Source organism: Pogona vitticeps, chromosome 7 (genome assembly GCF_051106095.1).
Source record: "Pogona vitticeps strain Pit_001003342236 chromosome 7, PviZW2.1, whole genome shotgun sequence".
In the NCBI taxonomy this organism is placed as follows: domain Eukaryota; kingdom Metazoa; phylum Chordata; class Lepidosauria; order Squamata; family Agamidae; genus Pogona; species Pogona vitticeps.
This window is the reverse complement of record NC_135789.1, coordinates 16,077,808-16,098,227: the sequence shown is the minus strand read 5'-3', so window position 1 is coordinate 16,098,227 and position 20,420 is coordinate 16,077,808. Positions and strand designations below refer to the sequence as shown.

The following is a 20,420-nucleotide window of genomic DNA, read 5'->3' as shown; positions in this document are numbered from 1 at the left end:
TGAATAAATATTTGTTATTGGCAATTGCATACCCTTTTCTTTTAGCATGGGAATAAGGAAAACCAGACAGTATTTCCAGACTCCCGTGAACCTCACCGAATTTTCAGTGCAATAAACAAAAAATACTGTTTTCTCTCAGTGGAGAAGAACGTATTTCGTTTTTTAACCTGAAATGAAGGTTGTTGGTGGGTCTTAACTCTATAGCACAGGGGAGAAAGGGGCGTGGCTCTGGGGGGAGGGGCGGTGCTTCCGAGTGGGATCTCAAGCCTCCGGCTCTCTGCGGCTAACTTTGCCGTCCAAACTTTTTGATTGGCGGAGCAGCTTCACTCGTCGAGGGGACGCCGGCGAATCGGAACGTCGCACCTACTCTTGGCTCCGATTGGTTCCCTTCCCGTCCCGTTCTCCCGCCTCCGCCCTCTTTAACTTTTCATTGGCGCGGCCGCTTCGTCCGTCCAAAAGGGCGCCGGGGAATTAAATAAAAAAAAGGAAAGGAAGGAGGCGTGGCTCGACCCGGCCCGCAGTCGGAGAGGGGGCGCGGCCTGCGCTGTGTGGGCGGGGCCGAACCCTCGTTGGCGGGAGGGAGTGAGGAAAAAATAAAAAAAAACAACCAGGCGCGTGGGCGTGGCTGGGAGGGAGGGAAAGGAAGAAGGCGTGGCCAGCCACCCGAGGTGAGGATAGGCGGAAAGGGGAGCCCCCCAGGGGGCGTGGCCGAGGAAGAGGAGGAGGGTTGCCCGCCTTTTTTTTTTGAGTCGCTCTCCTTCCGGCGCATGCGCAGTCGTGAGTTGGCGCCTCTTTTTTTGGTTCCCCCCTTCCCCCACTCCCGCCGCCGCCCTCCTGCCAGCGGCCACCTGAGGCGGCCTCGTCGGACCCCCCCCTCGCCCCGTGAGGAAGAGGAAGAAGAGGAAGACTCCTCGGAGGTAAGGAGGGAGACAGAGAAAGAGAGAGAGAAGCTGAGGTAAAATCAGGACCCCACCCCCACCCCTGAAGAAGGGGGGGAGGAGAGAGAGGAGGAACACCCCCCCACAACAAGCACACGTTTCATTTCCTGTCAGGAAGGGGGGGTTTGGAAGGTCCCGGGGGGGGAGGAGCGGGGGGGGAGGGGAATCCCACTTTCCCCTCGTGGGAACTGAGCCGTCTTTTCACGTGACCAGAGGGGGGAGGAGAAGCTCCTCCTTTTCTCCCCCCCTCCGCCTTGAGGAGACCTTGGAGGGGTGTGGGGGGGTGTTTTGGAAAGGGGGGGCTCCTGTCTTGAGTCGTTTGGAGCGCCTCCCTAATATGGGTTTGGACAGGGTATTCATCATCATTTCATTACCATTTTTATTAACCATCGTTATCATTTTCATTACTTTATTATCCATAGATTATTGTTGCTATTCATCGTCATCATTATTTTCATCATTATTAATCCTTTTCATTATTGTTACAAACATCAACATCATTATTTTCACGGTCATTACAGGTATTGTTATAGTTAATTGTCATTGTTATTATTATTATCAGTAATAATAATGTATGCACAGACTCCCCCTTCTACAACTATCATTAGTACAGTATCATTATTGTTGCTGTTATAATTGTTATTTACTAATTATTAGGAATGACAGCTGGGGGAAATAGTCATGATCCAAGGGCACTGACGTCACAACAAATGGAGACATTTCTACTCTTGCTCTTGTTATTTTTCTTGGTGTTATGATAACTTTTATTAATAATAATATTGCTCTAAACCACACTGATTGCTGTTAATACTCTTGTCAAGTTTTTTAAATTAATAAGTGCAGTTTAGAGTAATATCAATAACGATAATGTGTATTATCATCATCGTCTTGGAACTGCAAAGTTGGAAGGGATTGTATAGATCCTGCAGAGCAGGAAGGGACCCCTAAAGATCATCCGGTCCAGCCCCTTTCAAGGAGACTCAGTGGGGAAATCGAACTCTTAGCCTCTGGCTGTGCAGGCAGAAACCTAAACCCCTGAGTTGTCAATCATAAGTAACAGTAATAATTTACAGCAATAGTATGGGTCACAGCTATGATAATGGCGTGTTACAACAACAGTAATAATCAATAGCAGTGATAATAAGCATGGGTTAGAGTAATAATAATGATGTTAATAATAATAGTCATGGTTCAAAGTGATATAAATGATAAGAAGTGGCAATAGGAATAATTGATAATCAATAATAATGAATAATAATAACAATGATAATAAAGAACGTCAATAATAGTTATGTATAATAAATTTTGGTTTAGAATTAAATAATTGATAAAAAGTGGCAGTGAGTAAGTAATAAGAGTGCTTAGCAATAATAATACATAATAGCAGTTCAGAGTAATAATAATGAACTACAATAATAGCAATGTATGCATTGTAATAGGAATTGGCAATGATGTAACAGAACAGTGAAGGGGGAGAAGGAAAAGTTTGGGTGCTGGAGGTGTCCCCCAATGTGCATTTGAGGGAGGTGTATTTATTTGCTAAAAATAGCAACAGTCAAAAGAAATAGTTGTAATGAATGTACATTGATGAAGCATTATGGAAGAAAATAACAACAACAACAACAATAATAATATTGATTTATTTACGTATTTTATTGTAATTTATATGCTGCCTCTCTTCCAGTGAAGGGACCTCATGATGATGATGATGATGATGATGATGTGATAGAGAAAAAGTGCATTTGGAGATATTTTAAGTAGTAATGGTGGTGTGCTTTGGGGGTGGTTTTTGAATGATATTGGTAGCTAGAGAAGAGAGAATACAGTATTTTAATGATAACAGCAGTTGCACAATGACAGAGTGCAAGGGGGAAGGTGTTTTTAAAAGTTGATCGTGTTTGTTGGCCTTGTTTTTGTAACAATGATGGTAGGATTTTATTTTAGTGGGGGCATTCTGGCTTTAATATTTAATGTTACTGCTACTACATAATTGTAATAAAACAATAATCATTTCATATTAATATTTAATATTAATGTTACTTTAATTATTTCAATGTAATGGTCGTAAAATAACAACAACAGCAAATTGTGGTGGTATTTTAAAGTAGTCACGGCCATAGTAATAATACACGTTAATTATGAATAATGCATAATAAGCCTTCAACTGTTATTAACAATTGGATTTAATCCGGTATGCATATACTACCCTTCCACATCACTTATTTGTTTATTTCTTAAACCTTTCCTTGCCTCCTCCCTGTTTTTAGCTTCACAACAACCCTGTGATGTATGTATTTTTCTAGTTTACAAGTGGCTGAGAGCTCACCCAGTGGGGCGGGGCCTTCTGAGAAAGGGGTGTGGCTTATGGGGACATGGGTTGGATCCTGTTTTCCCAAAAAACAATTGAAATACAGGTACTTGAAAATCTAACCAGACTCCTTGCTATTAGTTTCTAACCCATAAATCAGGCTGACTTCCGAGGTGTTCCATGTGATTATGTTGGCAATTGGTAAAAAACAGCAGGGTTGGGACTTCAATATTTCTCTCCATAATCTTTACTGGTCTTTCACCGCAATAAAGTATTCATTCATTCACTCTCCATAAGCACGTCTTTGGAGGCAATTGTGTGATCCGTATGAATGCAATTGCTGGTTTGATTAGAAAGACCGAATGGTGGGACGGAAGAAAAATTTGAGATATAAATTTCAAAATGTTGGAAGCAATTGCTATGTCAGCAGGAAGCAGTTTTCAGTTTTGAACTGCCCTGCTGGTTGGAAGGCTCTGGGAAGCTGTGATCCCAGAGAGGAACATTTTTGGAAGTCTGGGACAGGATGTTCCATGAAGGAAGAAGCCCCACTGCAAAAGAGTTGGGTTGTGGGCTGGAGCAGGAAGGAGCAAAATAAAGAATAAAGCCAAGGCAAAAGTGAACCAGAAATGTCTTGGAGGAGGTGGGTGCATGTAGGAACTTGTTCTGGGCAAAAACTAGAAGCAATTTACAGGTGGAAGAGTATTTGTCAGGAGGAGAACTATCTCAGTCCATTGTTTTTGTTGTTTAGTCGTTAAGTTGTGTCCGACTCTTCGGGACCCCATGGACCAGAGCCCACCAGGCCCGCCTGTCTTCCACTGCCTCCTGGAGTTGGATCAAATTAATATCGGTTGCTTCGATGACACTGTCCAACCATCTTGTCCTCTGTTGTCCCCTTCTCCTCTTGCCTTCGCTCTTTCCCCAACAACAAGATCTTTTCCAGGGAGTCTTTTCTCATGAGATGGCCAAAGTATTGGAACCTAAGCTTCAGGATCTGTCCTTCCACTGAGCACTCAGGGTTGATTTCCTTCAGAACGGATAGGTTTGTTCACCTTGCAGTCCAGGGGACGTTCGAGAGCCTCCTCCAGCACCACAATTCAAAAGCATCAATTCTTTCACTGTTAGCCTTCTTTATGGTCCAGCTCTCACTTTGATACATCGCTACTGTATAGGAAAAACCATAGCTTTGACTATGTGAACCTTTGTCAGCAAAGTGATGTCTCTGCTTTTGAAGATGCTGTCTGGGTTTATCATCGCTTTCCTCCCAAGAAGCAGGCATCTTTTGTGGCTGCTGTCACCATCTGCGGTGATCGTGGAGCCCAAGAAAGTAAAGTCTGTCACTGCCTCCATATCTTCCCCTTCTATTTGCCAGGAGGTGATGGGACCAGTAGCCATGATCTTGGGTTTTTGTTTTTTGTTTTGATGTTGAGCTTCAGACCACTTTTTGCACTCTCCTCTCACCCTTATTATGAGGTTCTTTAATTCCTTCTCACTTTCTGCCATCAGAGTGGTATCATCTGCATATCTGAAGTTGTTGTATTTCAGAGTAGCAACAATTATTGTGGCCCCCCTCCCCCCAGCCACTATCCCCTCAAAGGAGAGTCCCCTAAACGCACCAGTGTGAGGTTTTGGCCCAACAAACCTGCATCAGGCATTATCCTCCGTGAGGAGCAAGTCTTTTGCAAAGCTAACGGCTCTCGAATGCCTACTCGTGACCAAACCACCTTAAAATACTTTGCCTCTTAGTTCCATCACCCCAGCTGAAACCCGAGTCATTGGTCTCCACTGGAACTGGGAATATATGTCTCCCCCGACTTCTTTCCTGTTTTAATGGACAAGATGACCACTGTTTTCAACTCCTTGCGCATTCAAAGAAGGTGAATTGGTGGCAGCTTTCTGTGTGTTCACTTCCAACCTTCTTTTCCTTTCCTCTTACAGTAGGACCCCCGTATCCACAAGAAATCCATTCAAAAACCCCCACCAAATGCTGAAAATTGCAGATATTAGCAAACACGATTTTGATAGTGAACGCTACATATAGTTCTGGTAACTTCATTGTTAGAAATGTATATTTATGGGATTTTTCTTTTAATATTTTAAATATCTTGACTGTGGATAAGTGAATCAGTGGATATTGATCTTGTAGATAAGGGGGTCCCACTGTACAATAAACATGAGGGTTCACATTGAAGTGTGCATTTAAATAAGCCTTTTAAAGCATGCACAGGTGGAACACTTGTATTCTCTGCCTCTCAGCCTGACCTACCTGTACAGGGTCGTTGTGAGCATGCAGAAAGGACAAGCAGAGCTGCATATACCTCGCAAGGAATGTGTTCCTCTCCAGGCAAGAACCACAAACCTCCACTTAATGCCTTTGCAAACACATGGATTTATTTTGTTTTGATACCTTTCCCCCTTTGTGGATGGCTTGGGGAGAATCCAACTCCCCCAAGTTCAGTAGCACTTCCGGTGGACAATATATGGCCCGTGTTCCTGATATTGCTCTTTCCGGATCCAGCAGGGTTGAAAGTTATTCAGAGATGCAAGGATGGATCCCCCAGTCCAGACGGAGTATTTCCGGAGCGGCATGGCTGTGACGTTCACTTTCGTGTTGGAGGGCACGCCGGCCAAGAGGTCGTGGGTGAACCTCTTCTCGAACCCTTCAAACCCAGAAGAGCCTCCACACAGAAGGATGTTTTCATACATCTCTTTCCGGCAGATTTCTGGCACTCTCCGCAAACTTTTTAGGGCCATGTTGGGGACTCCGAAGACAGAAAGCCCTGACATCAGCGGAGGATGGAATAACATTTCCGGGCACTGAAATCTCTCCTTTCCCAATTGAATGGTCTGGCCGTCCGGCAGCTGGTAGTCCATCATGTATTCTTTCTTGGGACGGTTCCACTCCACCTCGAAATCAAGGGCCACGTAGCAGCACTTCTTCTTGATGTCATCCACAATGGCAAGCATTTGCTCGTCAAAGTCGTGGCCCATGTCCCTCAGGAGGTCCATCAAGAAGGACGTCATGTTGGCCCCAGCAATGTCCATCCTCTCCGCGGCGTGGGGCAAATTGTATCCTTCGCTGACTGGGACAGTGTGCGTCACAGCGTAGCCGGTGTCGACCACCAGCCCACTGATTTTGCCATGGGCGTAGACGGAGAGGACAGACTGATAAGCCACGTACATCCCCGGAGAGTTAAGGGACTCAAAGACTACCTCCACCAGCTTTTCCCGGTTGGTCGTTGGGCAGAGAGGAGGGTCAGACAGGAGCAGGGCATGTTCTTCTGGGGCGGCCTTGAGGTCATGGTTGAAGAGATGCCTCCACAAAACCTCCACGGCTTCCCAGTCAACGATGATGCCATTTCTGAGAGGCAAAATAATGTCTACGTCGGTCTCCAACCGGGCGCACTCCCCGACAAAGGTATCTGGTCGGTCTCTTGTTCTCATGGACTTCTCTGTGGGGTACCCAACCACCGTCTCGATAACTGCCTGAGGGGTCTGTTGCCCTGCAAACCCGGCTTTACAGGTCCCAGTCCCTGTATCTATCACCACGGCTCCTGTTTTGATGACCTTTTGGGCTCTTTCCGGAGTCCTAGACCTCGCCATGGTACCACCTCGTTCTCTGGAAGATGTCCGAGATCCAGGGGTTGCTATTCTTGGCCCCGGGCTCCTGGATTTTGAGGATCCAGGACTCCTTTTTTGGGAAGGTCCTGCGCTTTTTGACCTGGAACTTCTGAAGGACATGATCAGTCCTTCCCTCCGGTCCTCCGTCTGCAAACTCAACCCCTGAGTGACAAAGCTAGAGTTTTAAAGAATTTTCTCTCTGTTGTCACAAAGCAGAATTATGATGCTACGACAGCATCTCAGGTGACCTCACCTTTGGCTGGTTGGGAGCCCTTCTCACCGTGTCATCGCTTGGGGATGAAGATGGGCCAGCAAGTCCCAACTTTTGTCTCTCTGGTAGAAAGCTGAACCACGTTTCACAAGAGATGACAAGTGGTTGGCTAGAATCCTGGAATCTTATGGGCGGATGGAATTCCTTGAATCTTCTCTAGACTGACTCAGATGATTCCAGAACGTAAGGCCTTCAACAACTGACTGTGCAATGCAGTAGCGAAATAAAGAGGAATGCCCATGGACTGGAAGGTGGTGTCAAGCTTGGTGTCCACATCAAGGGATCTGAGTGTACTACTTTGTTTTGACGTGGTGAGAACTCACCTGGTGTTCTGTGTCCCTTTTGGACACCCTTGATCAATGGATCCCAACCTTGGGTCCTCAGGTGTTCTTGGACTACAAGTCCCAGAATCCTTCACTACTTGTGGTGTTGGTCAGGATTTCTGGGAGCTGCAGTCCAAGAGCACCAAGTTTGGGAACCACTGTCTTAGATTCAGCTGGATGTAGACCAGAAGACCAAGCCTGGGGTCCTTTTGAGGAGAAAGGCAGGGTAAAAATATTTTAAATAAATAAGCACATGAAAGAGGGTGCAGAGGGAGCTGTGTAGGGCATTGAGAAGAAATAGGAAACCCAGCTTGAGATACTGGTTCGTGCAAACAAGGCAGCTGATTTTTTTTTTCAGATTTTCCGCATCTCACAGAAAGGAATAGCAAAGATAAACACACATACACTCTCTCTCTCCCCCTCTCTGGAAAAACCCAACTCTCTCAATGGCTTCCCTGAGGAAAAAGATGCTGTTGCAAAACTCCATCATTAAGTTGGGTATCTATGAAGAAGCAGGATTTATTTTTTTCTTAAACGAACCAAACCAATCGTTCGGCTCTGTGGAGGAAATATGACAGGCTTGTGTTCAGTTTTTCGCGCTCTCAAAGCGAGGCGACGCCCAAATGCATCTGACCAAACCCACTCAGAATGAAAGTATCTTTTTTGCCCCCCAAGGCACGAAAGCAAATGAACAGGAAAAACGGACAGTATTTACAGAAAGAAAATGAGACTTCACCGTTGTCAGCTTAGCACTGGGGCATAAATGGATACCTGAGCACGGAGGGGGCTAGAAATACAGGTGGGGAAGAATTTATTTGAGTATATTTTAGTAGATCGGCATATTGCTTTGCACTGAGGAAAGGAGGGACTTGATTTTTTTTCCTTTAATAACCTCAGCGTGACTTCACCCATTTGTGATTAAATACAAATGTCGTAGCTTCCGTGTCAGGTTTGGGGGTGTGGCGCTGTTTTGGCTAGGTAAAGGGTTTAATCCTCAGGGAAAATATGTTTATTCTAGGTGAATCCTAGAATCATGGAGTTGGAAGGGGCCTCTGAGGCCATCGAGTCCAATCCCCTGCTCAAGGCAGGGATCCAAATTAAAGCAGATCCAGTTTTCTCTTGAAGGCCTCCCGCTTATCACCTCCCGAAGTCATGGGTCCCATTGCCGTACTGCTTTAACTGTTAAGTGTTTTTTTCCTGATATTCGGCCCAAATCTGGCTTCCTGTCGCTTGAGCCCATTCTGATGTGTCCTGCACCCTGGGATGATCAGGAACAGATCCTGCCCCTCATCTGGATTACCCTTTAAGTATTTGAAAAATGCTCTCCTCAGTCTTGTTTTCTCAAGGCTAAACACACCCATTTCTGTCCACCTTTTCTCCTAGGGCTTAGTTTCCAGTCCCCTGATCATCCTTTATCCCATCCTCTGAACTAACCCCAGTTTGTCATCATCCTTCTTCAAGTGTGGTGTCCAAAATTGAAACACAGGACTCCAGGTGAACCCCAACAAGTTCTGAATAGAGGGGAACTAGTCCCTGGTGGGATTTGGAGACTATACTGCTTTTATTGATGTGTAGCAGAATTGCATTTAAAGATGCGACTTTAGATCCTGGACCAAAAATTCTGGCTTCGTTGATTTTTTTTTCCTCATTGCTGTTTGCATTTATTGATTGATTTGTGAGAAATCTGGCCCATTCTTAAATACATGTTTAAAAAATAATAAAGAGAAATCATCTATTCATCCCTGATATATTATTCTGGAAATCTGGTTTCTGTCCCATCTCGTGATCAGAACAGAAGGGAAGGAAGGTGTGCTGGACTGCAGCAAAATTGTTATTTATAAAAGACAGGCACCCCTGCTTTAAAACCAATTCCCCAAATCCGGCATGAATGCCGGTGGGAAGCCGTGAAAATATCTGACAGCATGGATTTGCAGCCACACGCACAACCAACAGCCACAGTGTTTTGCACAAACATTCACCACGAGAGTTGCACAACCACTTGTGTGTGCCCCTTCGTGTTGACATGGGAAATCCGCAAGGGTTGGCTTATAATTCTTTTTTTTTAAAGGATTTTAAAGTGCTATAACTGTTCATACAGGTTGGATACCCTGTTGTCTCCTTCCTCGCCTTTTCCATTCCAGGCAGGATCTCACCGTATTTCAATACTTCAATCAGAGGATAAAGGATTTTCAGGCCCGTCAACCCGATATGGGCCACGGAGGGGCCAGATCCATCCTTCCCTTCCGACGCAGGAGAAAACAAACTGTTTCTGATCTCTGACTGAAGGGCTTTCTCTTTTCTGTTCTGCTTTTTCTTTTTGGGAGCTGGTTGAGAAATCATAGAATCATGGAATAATGGAGTTAGAATGGGCCTCTTAAGGCCATCAAGTCCAACCCCCCTGCTCAAGGCAGGGATATAAATTAAAGGATGTCATCTTTGATAAAACCTCACTCTTCCTTCTTCTTTCCTCTGCAGGGAAGGGGGAGAAAGACCCAGGCCACCGGCTTTCCCTTCCTAATCTGTTTTGGAGGAGGTGGGTGCATGTAGGAACTTGTTGTGGGCAAAAACTAGAAGCAGTTTACAGGTGGAAGAGTATTTGTCAGGAGGAGAACTATCTCAGTCCGTTGTTTTTGTTGTTTAGTCGTTAAGTCGTGTACGACTCTTCGTGACCCCATGGACCTGAGCATGCCAGACCCTCCTGTCTTCCACTGCCTCCTGGAGTTGGGTCAAATTCATGTTGGTGGCTTCGATGACACTGTCCAACCATCTTGTCCTCTGTTGTCCCCTTCTCCTCTTGCCTTCGCTCTTTCCCCAACAACAAGATCTTTTCCAGGGAGTCTTTTCTCATCAGATGGCCAAAGTATTGGAGCCTCAGCTTCAGGATCTGCCCTTCCACTGAACACTCAGGGTTGATTTCCTTCAGAACGGATAGGTTTGTTCACCATGCAGTCCAGGGGACTCTCAGGAGCGTCCTCCAGCACCGTAATTCAAAAGCATCCATTCTTCGGTGGTCAGCCTTCTTTAGGGTCCAGTCCATTGTTAGTAAACCAATAAAGGGTGTTGTGGTACCTCAATAACTAACACATTTATTGTGGCTCAGATTTTCATGCTTTCCATTCCCTGGGGTCCCTGGAGTGTTGTCTTAAGTGGACAGGTAGCTGGTGCATAGGTAAGTATGACCTAAAATGTGGATTATTGCATGGATTTTGTGTGGGCCCTTCTGAAAATGGTGCACTTAGCTTTTATTGGCTACCAGAACACCTGTAAAGGCTACGTCTTTAATACAGGGCCAAATTGTTAAGGCACACTGTAGGGCCTTATTCTCTGAGAAGCCTCCGCCTTATCTATGGACCCATGGGGGACCCATGGAACTGATCTGTCGAGACTCCTGCTACCATGTGGTTCCTTTGGCAGTCATTCAGAGGAGCTTATTATTCAGCATCCAGGTGTATTTTGCAAAAGGATGCCACCTTTCTGTTTTGGCGCATAGGTTGAACAGATTCACAAATTAAATTAAAAAGCAGGAAAAAGAACTCCTTAATAATATTCCTCTCCTTGGAATTATATGTGTCCCAAACACTATGATTTTTAGGTGCATGTTGAAATCTCGTTGATTTGTATGGCTTTTATGTACAGCTTGGACTAGTTATGTGTCTTACAATCAACTTATAGCAACTCTAATAGAGGTTTCCAGTTAAGTGAGATATTTAAGGTTTTACAAAGTTCTACTCCCTCCACGTAGGGCTGAGTGAGGATTCAGACTGGTCTCTAGAATTGTAGTCTGTCACTATATTGTCTACTGCACCACACTGGGTGCCATACATTTATTCATCTGAATACAGTATATAACATATAGGGGGTTCGTGTTGGCTTTATACTGCATATTTCTATTGATTTGTTTAAACCACCAGCGTCAGGAGCTTATGAATAGACATATGTTGATGGTAAAGGAAAGGAATTTAAATAGCGAGGCCTCTGGAAATAAATACAAGTGGTGACAGGTAACTTTGAAGTTTTGATGCATGAGTCACAATTGCAGTGACCATTGCAAAGCCATATTGATAACACACCCATCCTAGCAGTTACAAAATGAGCTTTCTGATTTGCTGGGTGAAACCCTGGAAGGGAAAGGGCAGAGGGATCCTAAAGATGGAAAGTGTCTTTGGCATGGGGCTGAATTCAAGAGGAAACAGAAAGAAGAACCAAAGCAGAAAGCACATCACGCAGGGCAAAAGGAGAGATTTATGGCTTACTGGAGTGGTCTGTTTTTACTCCCTGAGAGAGTGGTAGATATATCAGCTTTAAGGGGAAGAGAGTATGTATCTCACTGAGGGTGAAGTTGTATATCGGGAAGAGAAGACAAGGTGTTAACTGTCTGGTACATTCTTGCTGTGTAGCTTGGAGAATACTCTAGAGGAAGCCGGACAGTAGTCATTGGGGAACTACCAGAGAGATGCCGTTGTTGAGAAACAGATTGCTTTTATGATTGAAATCTCAAGTATTTTTTTTTTTTTTTTGCTAGTTTTCACAAACTCTTTGCCCCTGGGGGTTTTAAGATACGTATGTTTTCCCTGGCTTGTATCTCTGAACTTGACCATTCAAATTTGGAAGCTATTTCTAGTTGAGTTTGGTGTATGTGTATCCTGCCATTACTTTGAGAGATGTTGGGAGCAGGGGCAGACCAGCGAAGGAAATTCACGGACGTTAAACGCCGGTCTGATATCTTAGCAGATTTTCAAACCCAAAGAAGACTGTGGAGAAGCCCAGTTGTCCTCTATTTGGTCGCCTGGACAAAACTCTTAGTCACCATAGGTGCGTCATCCTTTGGTTAACTGCAGATCTGTTCTCTTCTGTTAACAGGCCCTAAAGCAGACTAAGTTGATTCCAAAATCTGCCCCATCATAGAGCCAAATGTTAATTTTCTGACTTGAAGCCCAGTACTTTGACCACTCAGTCAGACTGTCCTCAGACTGGAACTGTAAATTCTACTGCTCTCCTGGCCCAACACTTCTGCCCTGCAGATTTCTGTTCTTAAAATAGCTGGGGGAAGCAAGCCATTTCCTTCCTGTTGTATACAATGACAGGGATGTTTAAGGCCTCAGGTGATAAGAACACCCCTTCTTTCCAGGTCCTTCATCCGGTGTTGGTATAGATGTTCACATGTCTGTTCGGGAAAGAGCTGAAACCTGTGGAGTTTTAACACATAGTTCTCCATCTCTAAGAAACTGTGTTGAGGCAGGATGGTTTTACATAAAAAGCAGGGTGCTGCTTCCACACTTCTCCCTGCATTCTGGCTCCTTCCTTATAAGTTGCACTGTATTATATGCCTCTTAAAAAGTTACATTGGAGTCTCTTTTATTCTCTTTTCCCCCCTCTCATTTGCAGTTCAGTAGCTGGAAAGTGGAATGAATTGAAATAAATCTTGCCTTTATCTAGATATTGTGGTATCATTTAGAACAGATAAAACCCCACCAGGGCTGCGATCCTATACTGCTTATCTAGAAATAATCTCCATTGAACCGAGAAGAACCTATTCCGAGCAGACATGGATTGAATCAAAATATAATGACAGGTAGAGAATGGATAAAGATCTTTAAGATCACATATGTGATAATGGAATTATTCCTCTTTTCCTCCATTTTTTCAAAATACTGGTGGATCTGGTTAGAAATCTGTTGAGGAAAACCTAATGTATTTCTGCACTTCTATGAACGTAAGTTAGTGAATGCCAGTGTCTTTGAAGTGTTGTCTTGCTGTGGGTGGAGCATTTTAGGAAATACCATACTGACATTCTTAGGAAAGTATCTCATATTGAAAGTGGTGGATTAGACGTAAAAAATAGTTTTGATTTCCTCCTTACAAACTTATACCTGCCTTTTGTTTTGTTTGAACTGGAAGGATGATATATAGTAAATATCATTTCTCATTTGGAAGAGTTTCAACCCATTTAAACACTACAGCCCTGGCTGCAAGGAGTGTTTTATGTACTTAACTGTTTTACAAGTATGATCTTAGCCTTGGTTATGACCCAAGATGTTGGCATTTTTAGAGAAACTGTTCCTCGTAGGTACATTTTTTAGAAAATAATTTGGTGTGTTTTCCAGTTTAAAAAAAAATACACAAACACGCAGAAGAGAACGAAAGAAGAAGAAAAAAAACCCTCTTCGCAATATCTACCGTACATTTGATGGCTTGCAGGAAGAATTGTTCCTTTTAGAAGACCATCAGAGTACTTATGGCTTTTCAGAGTAATATGCGGAACATCAATAAAAGAGATGGGAAAAAGGAAGAGGTCTCTGCCCTAAAAAATCTAAAAGGAAAGTTTTCGTGACAGGGATTACTTTTTAGGGTATGGTCATGTATACCCAAGGTTTCTTCAGGGAATGTATGAAATAGTTTAGGAATGACACAGCTCCAGCTGAATTGTGGGATATGGTAAAAAATTTATTCCAGTAACTCCTGGTGCTACCCTAAGCATATTCACTCAAATGTTCAATGTCCATGGAGGCCAGTTTTGATGGTGGATGAGTCAGGCCCTGGGCTGCCAGAACCTTAAAAGTTTGTACCCCAAGTTAAGCTGCTTGTTCACCTGTTTCTTGAGGAATCAACGATGCCAGGAAGGCATCGTTCTGGGTGTTAGTTTTAGGTGCCTGCAGCCCTGCTGTTAGCATTTTTACTGCCCCCCCCCCCCGCAAACATCTGTTTTCCTATCCATTTCAAATGCCAGAGTGGGCAGTTGATGCCGCTGTGTCCCTCGGTGTTTTGAAACTTCGCCTTAACCGCAAGTTAAGCCAACTCCCTCCAACCCATTTGCTGAACCCAAATGCTCGGATCCTGCCATCTAGCTTCCCGCTTCCACACCTCTCTGGAGCCAAGAAGTTATGAAGTCGTTTTGGAGCTGCTGTTTGGTAAAATATAAAGTCTGGGTGAGCTCAGATGCCAGAGGCGGCCTGGAGGGGATGGAGGAACTGGAGGCCGTGGGGAGGAGGAGAGTGTGAAAAGAAAAACAGGATCAACCGATTAATTGTGTAAGATCTGATCTCTATCAACATTTCCTTCAGGGTTCCAGTTGCTGAAATGAGTTTTGACTGTTCAGCTGCTGTGAAAGAGGTGGTTCTGTTTTGTTTTGTTTTGTTGTCTTTTTTAACAAAGAGGTGCTGGCTGTTTTATTAGTGTGTGTATCCCAATGCAGTCTGTAAGGAAGGGTCAGAAGCAGATTTTAAAATGCCTCTTGGCCAGCTTCTGGTGGCAGGGGAAGGTTTAGAAATTGCCTCCAGCAAATCTGGTTAGGGAACATTTTGGTCCTTTACTTCCTCACACATATGTACCTCTTTTGTCCATGTGCCCTGTTCCCTTTGAGTAGGAACTCGGAGAAACCAGTAACAACATCAGTGTTACACTGGGCAGGTTGGCTTCAGATTCCTGTTGCTCAACCCACCCACCCCCACAGACTCAGATTTGCAGCCAATTGTGCCAATTTTCCTTTGAGGATGTCTCTTCCAGCTGTACTATGGCACAAAAAAAAAACCACCTCTAAATTTTCCTGCCAGCCTTTTCTATCCCAACGCTACCTTTATTAAGCTGAATCCATGCTAGATACAGAGAGAGAAATCAACGTTGCATTATTTAGGCTCACCTTCATACGGCCCATCAGACCCTTGGATATACTTTCTCACAGATTATATATATACATATATGTATATACATATATATATATACATACATACACACACACACACACACACACACACACATATATATATACACACATATATATATACATATATATATATATATATATATACATACATACATATATATACATATATATATATACATAAATATAAAAACAGGTAACCTCTGGACACAAGCATGCTCTACAGACCTGTCCTGCAAATTCACTCCTTGGGTATCTGGACACATTAATGTTCAAGAAAGCAGGTGATGTCACTCTTAGCTATTTTTGACACTGCTGTCCTTAGCAGTAACCTAAAAAGGGGGGGGGGGACTACTCAGCCTCTTTCTTTCCTTTTATTATCATCATCACCATCATCATCAGTCCATTAAGCCAACCTGCTTGGCAGGCACCACTCCGTTCTTTGAAGGCTTCGAAATAAGAATAGCCTTTTATAAAAATGCATGTGCTTTCATCGGCCGTGGTTTGTGTGGGCCGTTGTCTGAGCCTCACAGCAGAATTCACATCGTGTCTGTTCCATGGAAGGAATCCCTCCCGCACTTGTTCGCGGAAAGCTCTTGGGTGCCTAAGCAACACGCTCGGGTTTATTCTGTCCTGCCGCTTTTGGACAAAACTGTTCAAAATTTGCCATTAGAAATGACCTGCAAGTTGTAAGTTCTTTTTACTGTGAAGTATAATGGTAACTAGCCGTTCGTGCTGAGAGCAGCTGGAGCAGAGAGCATCTTTTACTCCTAACCCAGGAGGGCATTTACGGTTGCGCATCAGTGCTGCTGCGGCAGGAGCAACACTGAACCTAATTTTATTTACCTGCCTTCAAAGGCTCTTTGCATGGTTCTCCTTTCCCTTTCTCTGCCCCACAACCCTACGAGGTAGCTCAGGCTAATGGCTCATTCTCCCAAATGCCAGCTTGGCTTCCATACACCCGCTCTTCAGAAAATGGTTCTGTTGGGTGCCCTTGCGGTTTTGAGAGGCAGTGTTAATTGTGATTCCAGCTACATCCCTCATCTGCCCCTCAAAATTAAATGTCATGCAGGTTTACACTGAGTCAGTGACAAAGACTATATACTGATTGATGTGCCTCTTAGTATCAAGGGAGCTAAGACGTTTAAGTGTTCTTTGAGCAAAGCTAAACATTGGCTTCTGGTCTGTTTGCTGGGTTGGAAAGGTGGCAGAATCACCCTCACCTTTTCCTTCTGAACACCCATGGCTCTATCGCCAAGTCCCTGGGGAGCGTCATTAACATCGCGCAGCTGAGCCCTCCTCCCACTGAATGCCGTGTCGCCCTGAGGGACACACCTCAGGATGTGACACCTTGAAGGCCTTGGGAAGCTGGCAGCTCCAGCACAGGCGTTTGGCTTGGCCGACTGGAGGGGACCACACCTTTGGCTTATGTTGCCCTCGTGATTCATTGTGGGGTAGATGTAGTGTTGATGGCTGTGTAGTCCTCACTCGTGTCTCTGATGCTCTCTTTGAAGACTTCGCTGGACCCAAATAGGAGGGGTTTGTGTGTGATTTGGGAGAAACTGGAGGGGGAAAGGCAATTCAGGATTTTTATAAATAAACGCTTCCAGCCGTCTGGATAAAAGATATTCAGAACTGTCGCTTTAAAGGAGACAGTCTGAACAAGTAGTCACCAGACTGGTGCTTTACTTGAGCCGAGACAGAACAGCCACTTATACAACTCTGGCGAGGAAGACAAACGAGGGTGCTAATATGCATAAAATGGGGAATGGTGTTTATCATTTAAACCCAATTGCAGGGCTTCTGGGCTGAGCAGGCAAGTTAGTAAAGTGACCTCTGTCCTTACTGTCCAGATACTGTGATTGAGCAACTTCAGAAAAAGAACTCTCTTCTTCTTTTTAATCATTCTTTATCTTTAAATCAGAGTTGAACCAGACAGCTCTTTCGAAAGAAGTACACCTTCAAACTGAGGCCTGTTCTCTCCCCCCCCACCCAAGTAGAACATGCAGCCACCTTATTTCTAAGCCTCCTGGAATTTTAAAGGATCCTTGGAGGTGCTTGTTAAGAGTTTCAGCCAGACCAGGCTGGTGGGAAAGAAAGATGAAGAACTGAAAGCAGTATGCAAATATTAAGTGCTCTTATTATTCAGGCCCTGCTGTCATAAATATCCCAATGGCATTTACTCCCAAGAAAGCCTACTTGCAATATTGCTCTGAAGTAAGGGAGGCAATAATTAAATCCAAGAGAAAACTGGACCACCCTCTGTCCAATCTGCTTTGACTTGGATTCCTGCCTTGAGCAGGGGGTTAGACTGGATGGCCTTCCAACTCCCTTCCAACTCCCTTATTTTCTGATTCTAAGTTAGAGTGAGATTCTGATCTATAGGGTTGGCCTGACTCCCATTTTGGGATGTAAAAACAATAAACCTGTGCATTTTTGTTTACCCTGATGGTATCTTCTTTTTCCACATATGGAATTATTCGTTCATAGGCTGCCTGTAAGCATCAAGACCACTCCAAACTCACAACTGTATGTGTTGATGGTTATGTGTGCATGCGGACACACATAGACACACATAATCAGCCTAGATGTCACAAAAATCAAGATAACATGTTTCTGAGCTCTCTGGTTGTGGTGGCGCTCTGAAATCTTGTTCATGGCTTCGTAACATTTGCACCGCACAATGTGGTGTTGTGGGCAGAGAGGGCAAGAGACCTGGATTCAAATCCCTCCCTTGTTGTCGAAATCCCTCGTGGGGTGGGGAAGCCACTCCTTGAACATTACATGTATCTCAAAAACCCTGTTTGTGTGTGTGTGTGTGTCACTTTTAAGTTAGACCCTGCTTTTTTTACCTTGCTTCCCAGTGAGGCCACCTCTCCTGGGCGTGAGTTTCCGTGAACCTTTGGAAATGAAATTCAAAAGATCAGAGCAAGAGCACTCCGGAAAGGAGCATTTTGAGGTCTGAGAAAGGTTTAATCCATGAAAAAACAGGCTAGAACATACGCAGGCAGGCTGTGCCCAGCTGATGCTGTCTGGTGTCATTCCAACCTTTGTGTAAGTCCCATTGATTCTGGGGGGCACCCAGGACTGGATTTAACCTAAAGCTCATGACAGGACTCCTGTGTTATTTTTTTTTGGGGGGGGGAGTTGATTAAGCTTTTTCCGTCCTTGAAGCTTCTCCGGGGTTGTTGGAGGATGAATGTTAACAGAATTAGAGGCAAAAGCTCTTAAAACAACCCGTTTGTGGCTCCCAAACCAGTCCCCCAGGTTTTTCAGCCGGGAGATTCGCCATAGGGCCCTCCTTTCTACCACCACCCCGTCTTTTTCTCCTCTTTCCCCAAGTTGGCTTGACAGTCCTGCCAACGACCTGCTGTTATTCCAAAGTTTCTGTGTCTGACTTTTTCCTCCTGGCCTCTCCAAAGCCAGGCAGCATCCAAGATATTTTAAAACAAAACAAAACAATTCTTTAAAACAGAGGGGAGACATGTCGGTGGCTCATTTCTTCCCCTCCTTGTCAGCCCACCCAGGACACACAAACATACTCCCCCCCCCCAGCTTCCCTGGGGAAGCAACGCCCAGTGTTGAACGGGTTGGGCTGCACGGCTAGCCGGCCACCACCACTTTTTCCTCTGGATGGAGCAGCCTCTCTCTCCCTCCCCTCCCCGGCTGATCGCTAGCCGCCTTGGGTTCTTTTTAAGGCGGGAAACAAAGATTTAAAATAAGTAAGTACACCCCCCCTCTCCCAAACTCCTGGAAAGAAGCTCCTTTCCCCCCTCGCCTTCCGTTTAGCCATACCGACCTGGCTGGGTTTTTGCAGCGTTGCGCCGCCCGGCTTCTTCTCCACGTGGCCCTTCGAGAGAGAGACCCGGGAAGCGGGATCAGAGCCAGCTCTGTGGGCCCCAAGACCGACTCCCCACTCCCACCAACCCCCTAAAAAAACCCATATTGTGCTAAAAACCCTGAATTTAAGCCCAGGCCTTGATGCCAGCTGACCCCATGCCAGGTCTCTTCTGCTGGAAGCAGAATGGCACAGGGACCCCCTTCCCACCCACCGCCCAAAATCAGGCAGGAGGAAAGAGAAACGGGGGGGGGGGAAGGTGTGGCGTAGCATCAAGATGATGCTCCCCCGCGTTGCATCATCCCCATGCCACCCTTTCCCCCGCCCACGACCTCGGAAGGGCGCAACCCACTGCGCGAGCTTTCAGGATCACATCCTTCCCACCCCCAGCCGCTGTAAAAAGAAACCATACTCAGAAAAACTGCGTTTAAAAAAAAGTAAGGGCATGGGGGGAGCATTTAGAGGGGAAGAAAAAGAGGGTGGCGAGGCATTGGGGTTATCCCTCTCCTCCCCCCCCCCCGCCGCCGCGTTGTATGGATCTGCGCAAGCTTTCGGGAGCCGCAGCTCTTTTCACCAGGAGCGGGCAGGAAAAGACGCGTCCATAGGGGGGTGGGGGGGGTCATCGTCTCTCCCCGATCGGCATCATCCTTAATTTTTCTCTCGCTCTTTAAGCCAGGCTTCCTGGCTGGTCCCGATCCTGGAAGAGTCCCGCCTGCCTCTTCCTCCTCTCTCCTGCGCCTTGCCTTCCTCGGTGGCTGATGTGCAAAGTTTTCCGAAAGGGGGTGTTCAAAGGGGGGGGGGGAACCCGGCTTCGGAGCGACGGGGAAAGGAAGAGGGAGGAGCGAAAAAGTCTTGCGAATGCCGTCTAATTAATAGTTTGACCCGTGCAAAAAAAAGGGGGGGCAGGGAAAGAGAGATGGGGGTGGACCTAACCCAAAGTGGGCCGGCGGCCGTGCGCGCATGCTCTGCGGCGCGACTCCATGTGTGAGATTTGGTGAAGGGGGGGGCAGGATTAGAGAGAGAGAAAGCGAGCGAGCGAGCCGGCTGGTTTAAATGAGGAGCCTTCTTCCCCCCCCCCCCGCATCAAACACACACGCCAAGACCCACCCACCCCCCGGCCACTGCCCCTTGGGGAGATCCGAAAGACAGTGGATCATCGATCTTACTCTTAGGAGCCCAGCTTTGTAAGTACATCTCTTTCAAAGTTTTTTTTTTTGGGGGGGTAACGAGATTTGGAAAGCGGAGGGAAGGCCTTTGCTTTGAGGAGATAGATAATCTTATGTCAGGTTCCCCCCCTTTCACTCCCCCCCCCGGAAGCGGAATGGCAAAGTAGGTGTGCGTGCTTGGAAGGTGCGGGGGGGGGGACGGCTTCCTTCTCTTTCCCCCCACCACCACACCCCAATCCTCAAGTTAGATCTGCACTTATGAAAGTCTAAGCCCCCCCCCTTTAAAAAAAATCAAACAAAC

General features: G+C 45.5%; 2 protein-coding genes across 9 annotated transcripts in view; one reads left to right on the top strand and one right to left on the bottom strand.

Moving 5' to 3' along the window:
- Positions 1-797: 797 nt before the first annotated feature.
- Positions 798-20,420, top strand: part of GATAD2A (GATA zinc finger domain containing 2A) — a 53,256-nt gene continuing 33,633 nt past the window's right edge. For 2 of the 8 annotated variants that reach the window (XM_072978088.2, XM_078378837.1), the window contains exon 1: positions 798-917. The gene's annotated coding sequence lies outside the window, so the exon portion shown is untranslated. Of the gene's footprint in view, positions 956-18,679; positions 18,838-19,939; positions 20,138-20,420 lie in introns of those variants that run through there. The other 6 variants (XM_072978089.2, XM_078378838.1, XM_072978087.2 and 3 more) reach the window with 5 other exon arrangements.
- Positions 4,648-9,231, bottom strand: LOC110090585 (actin-like protein 9). Its single transcript, XM_020814261.3, has one exon. It carries the CDS (start codon positions 6,982-6,984, stop codon positions 5,698-5,700), a length of 1,287 nt encoding a protein of 428 aa, XP_020669920.3. The 5' UTR covers positions 6,985-9,231; the 3' UTR covers positions 4,648-5,697.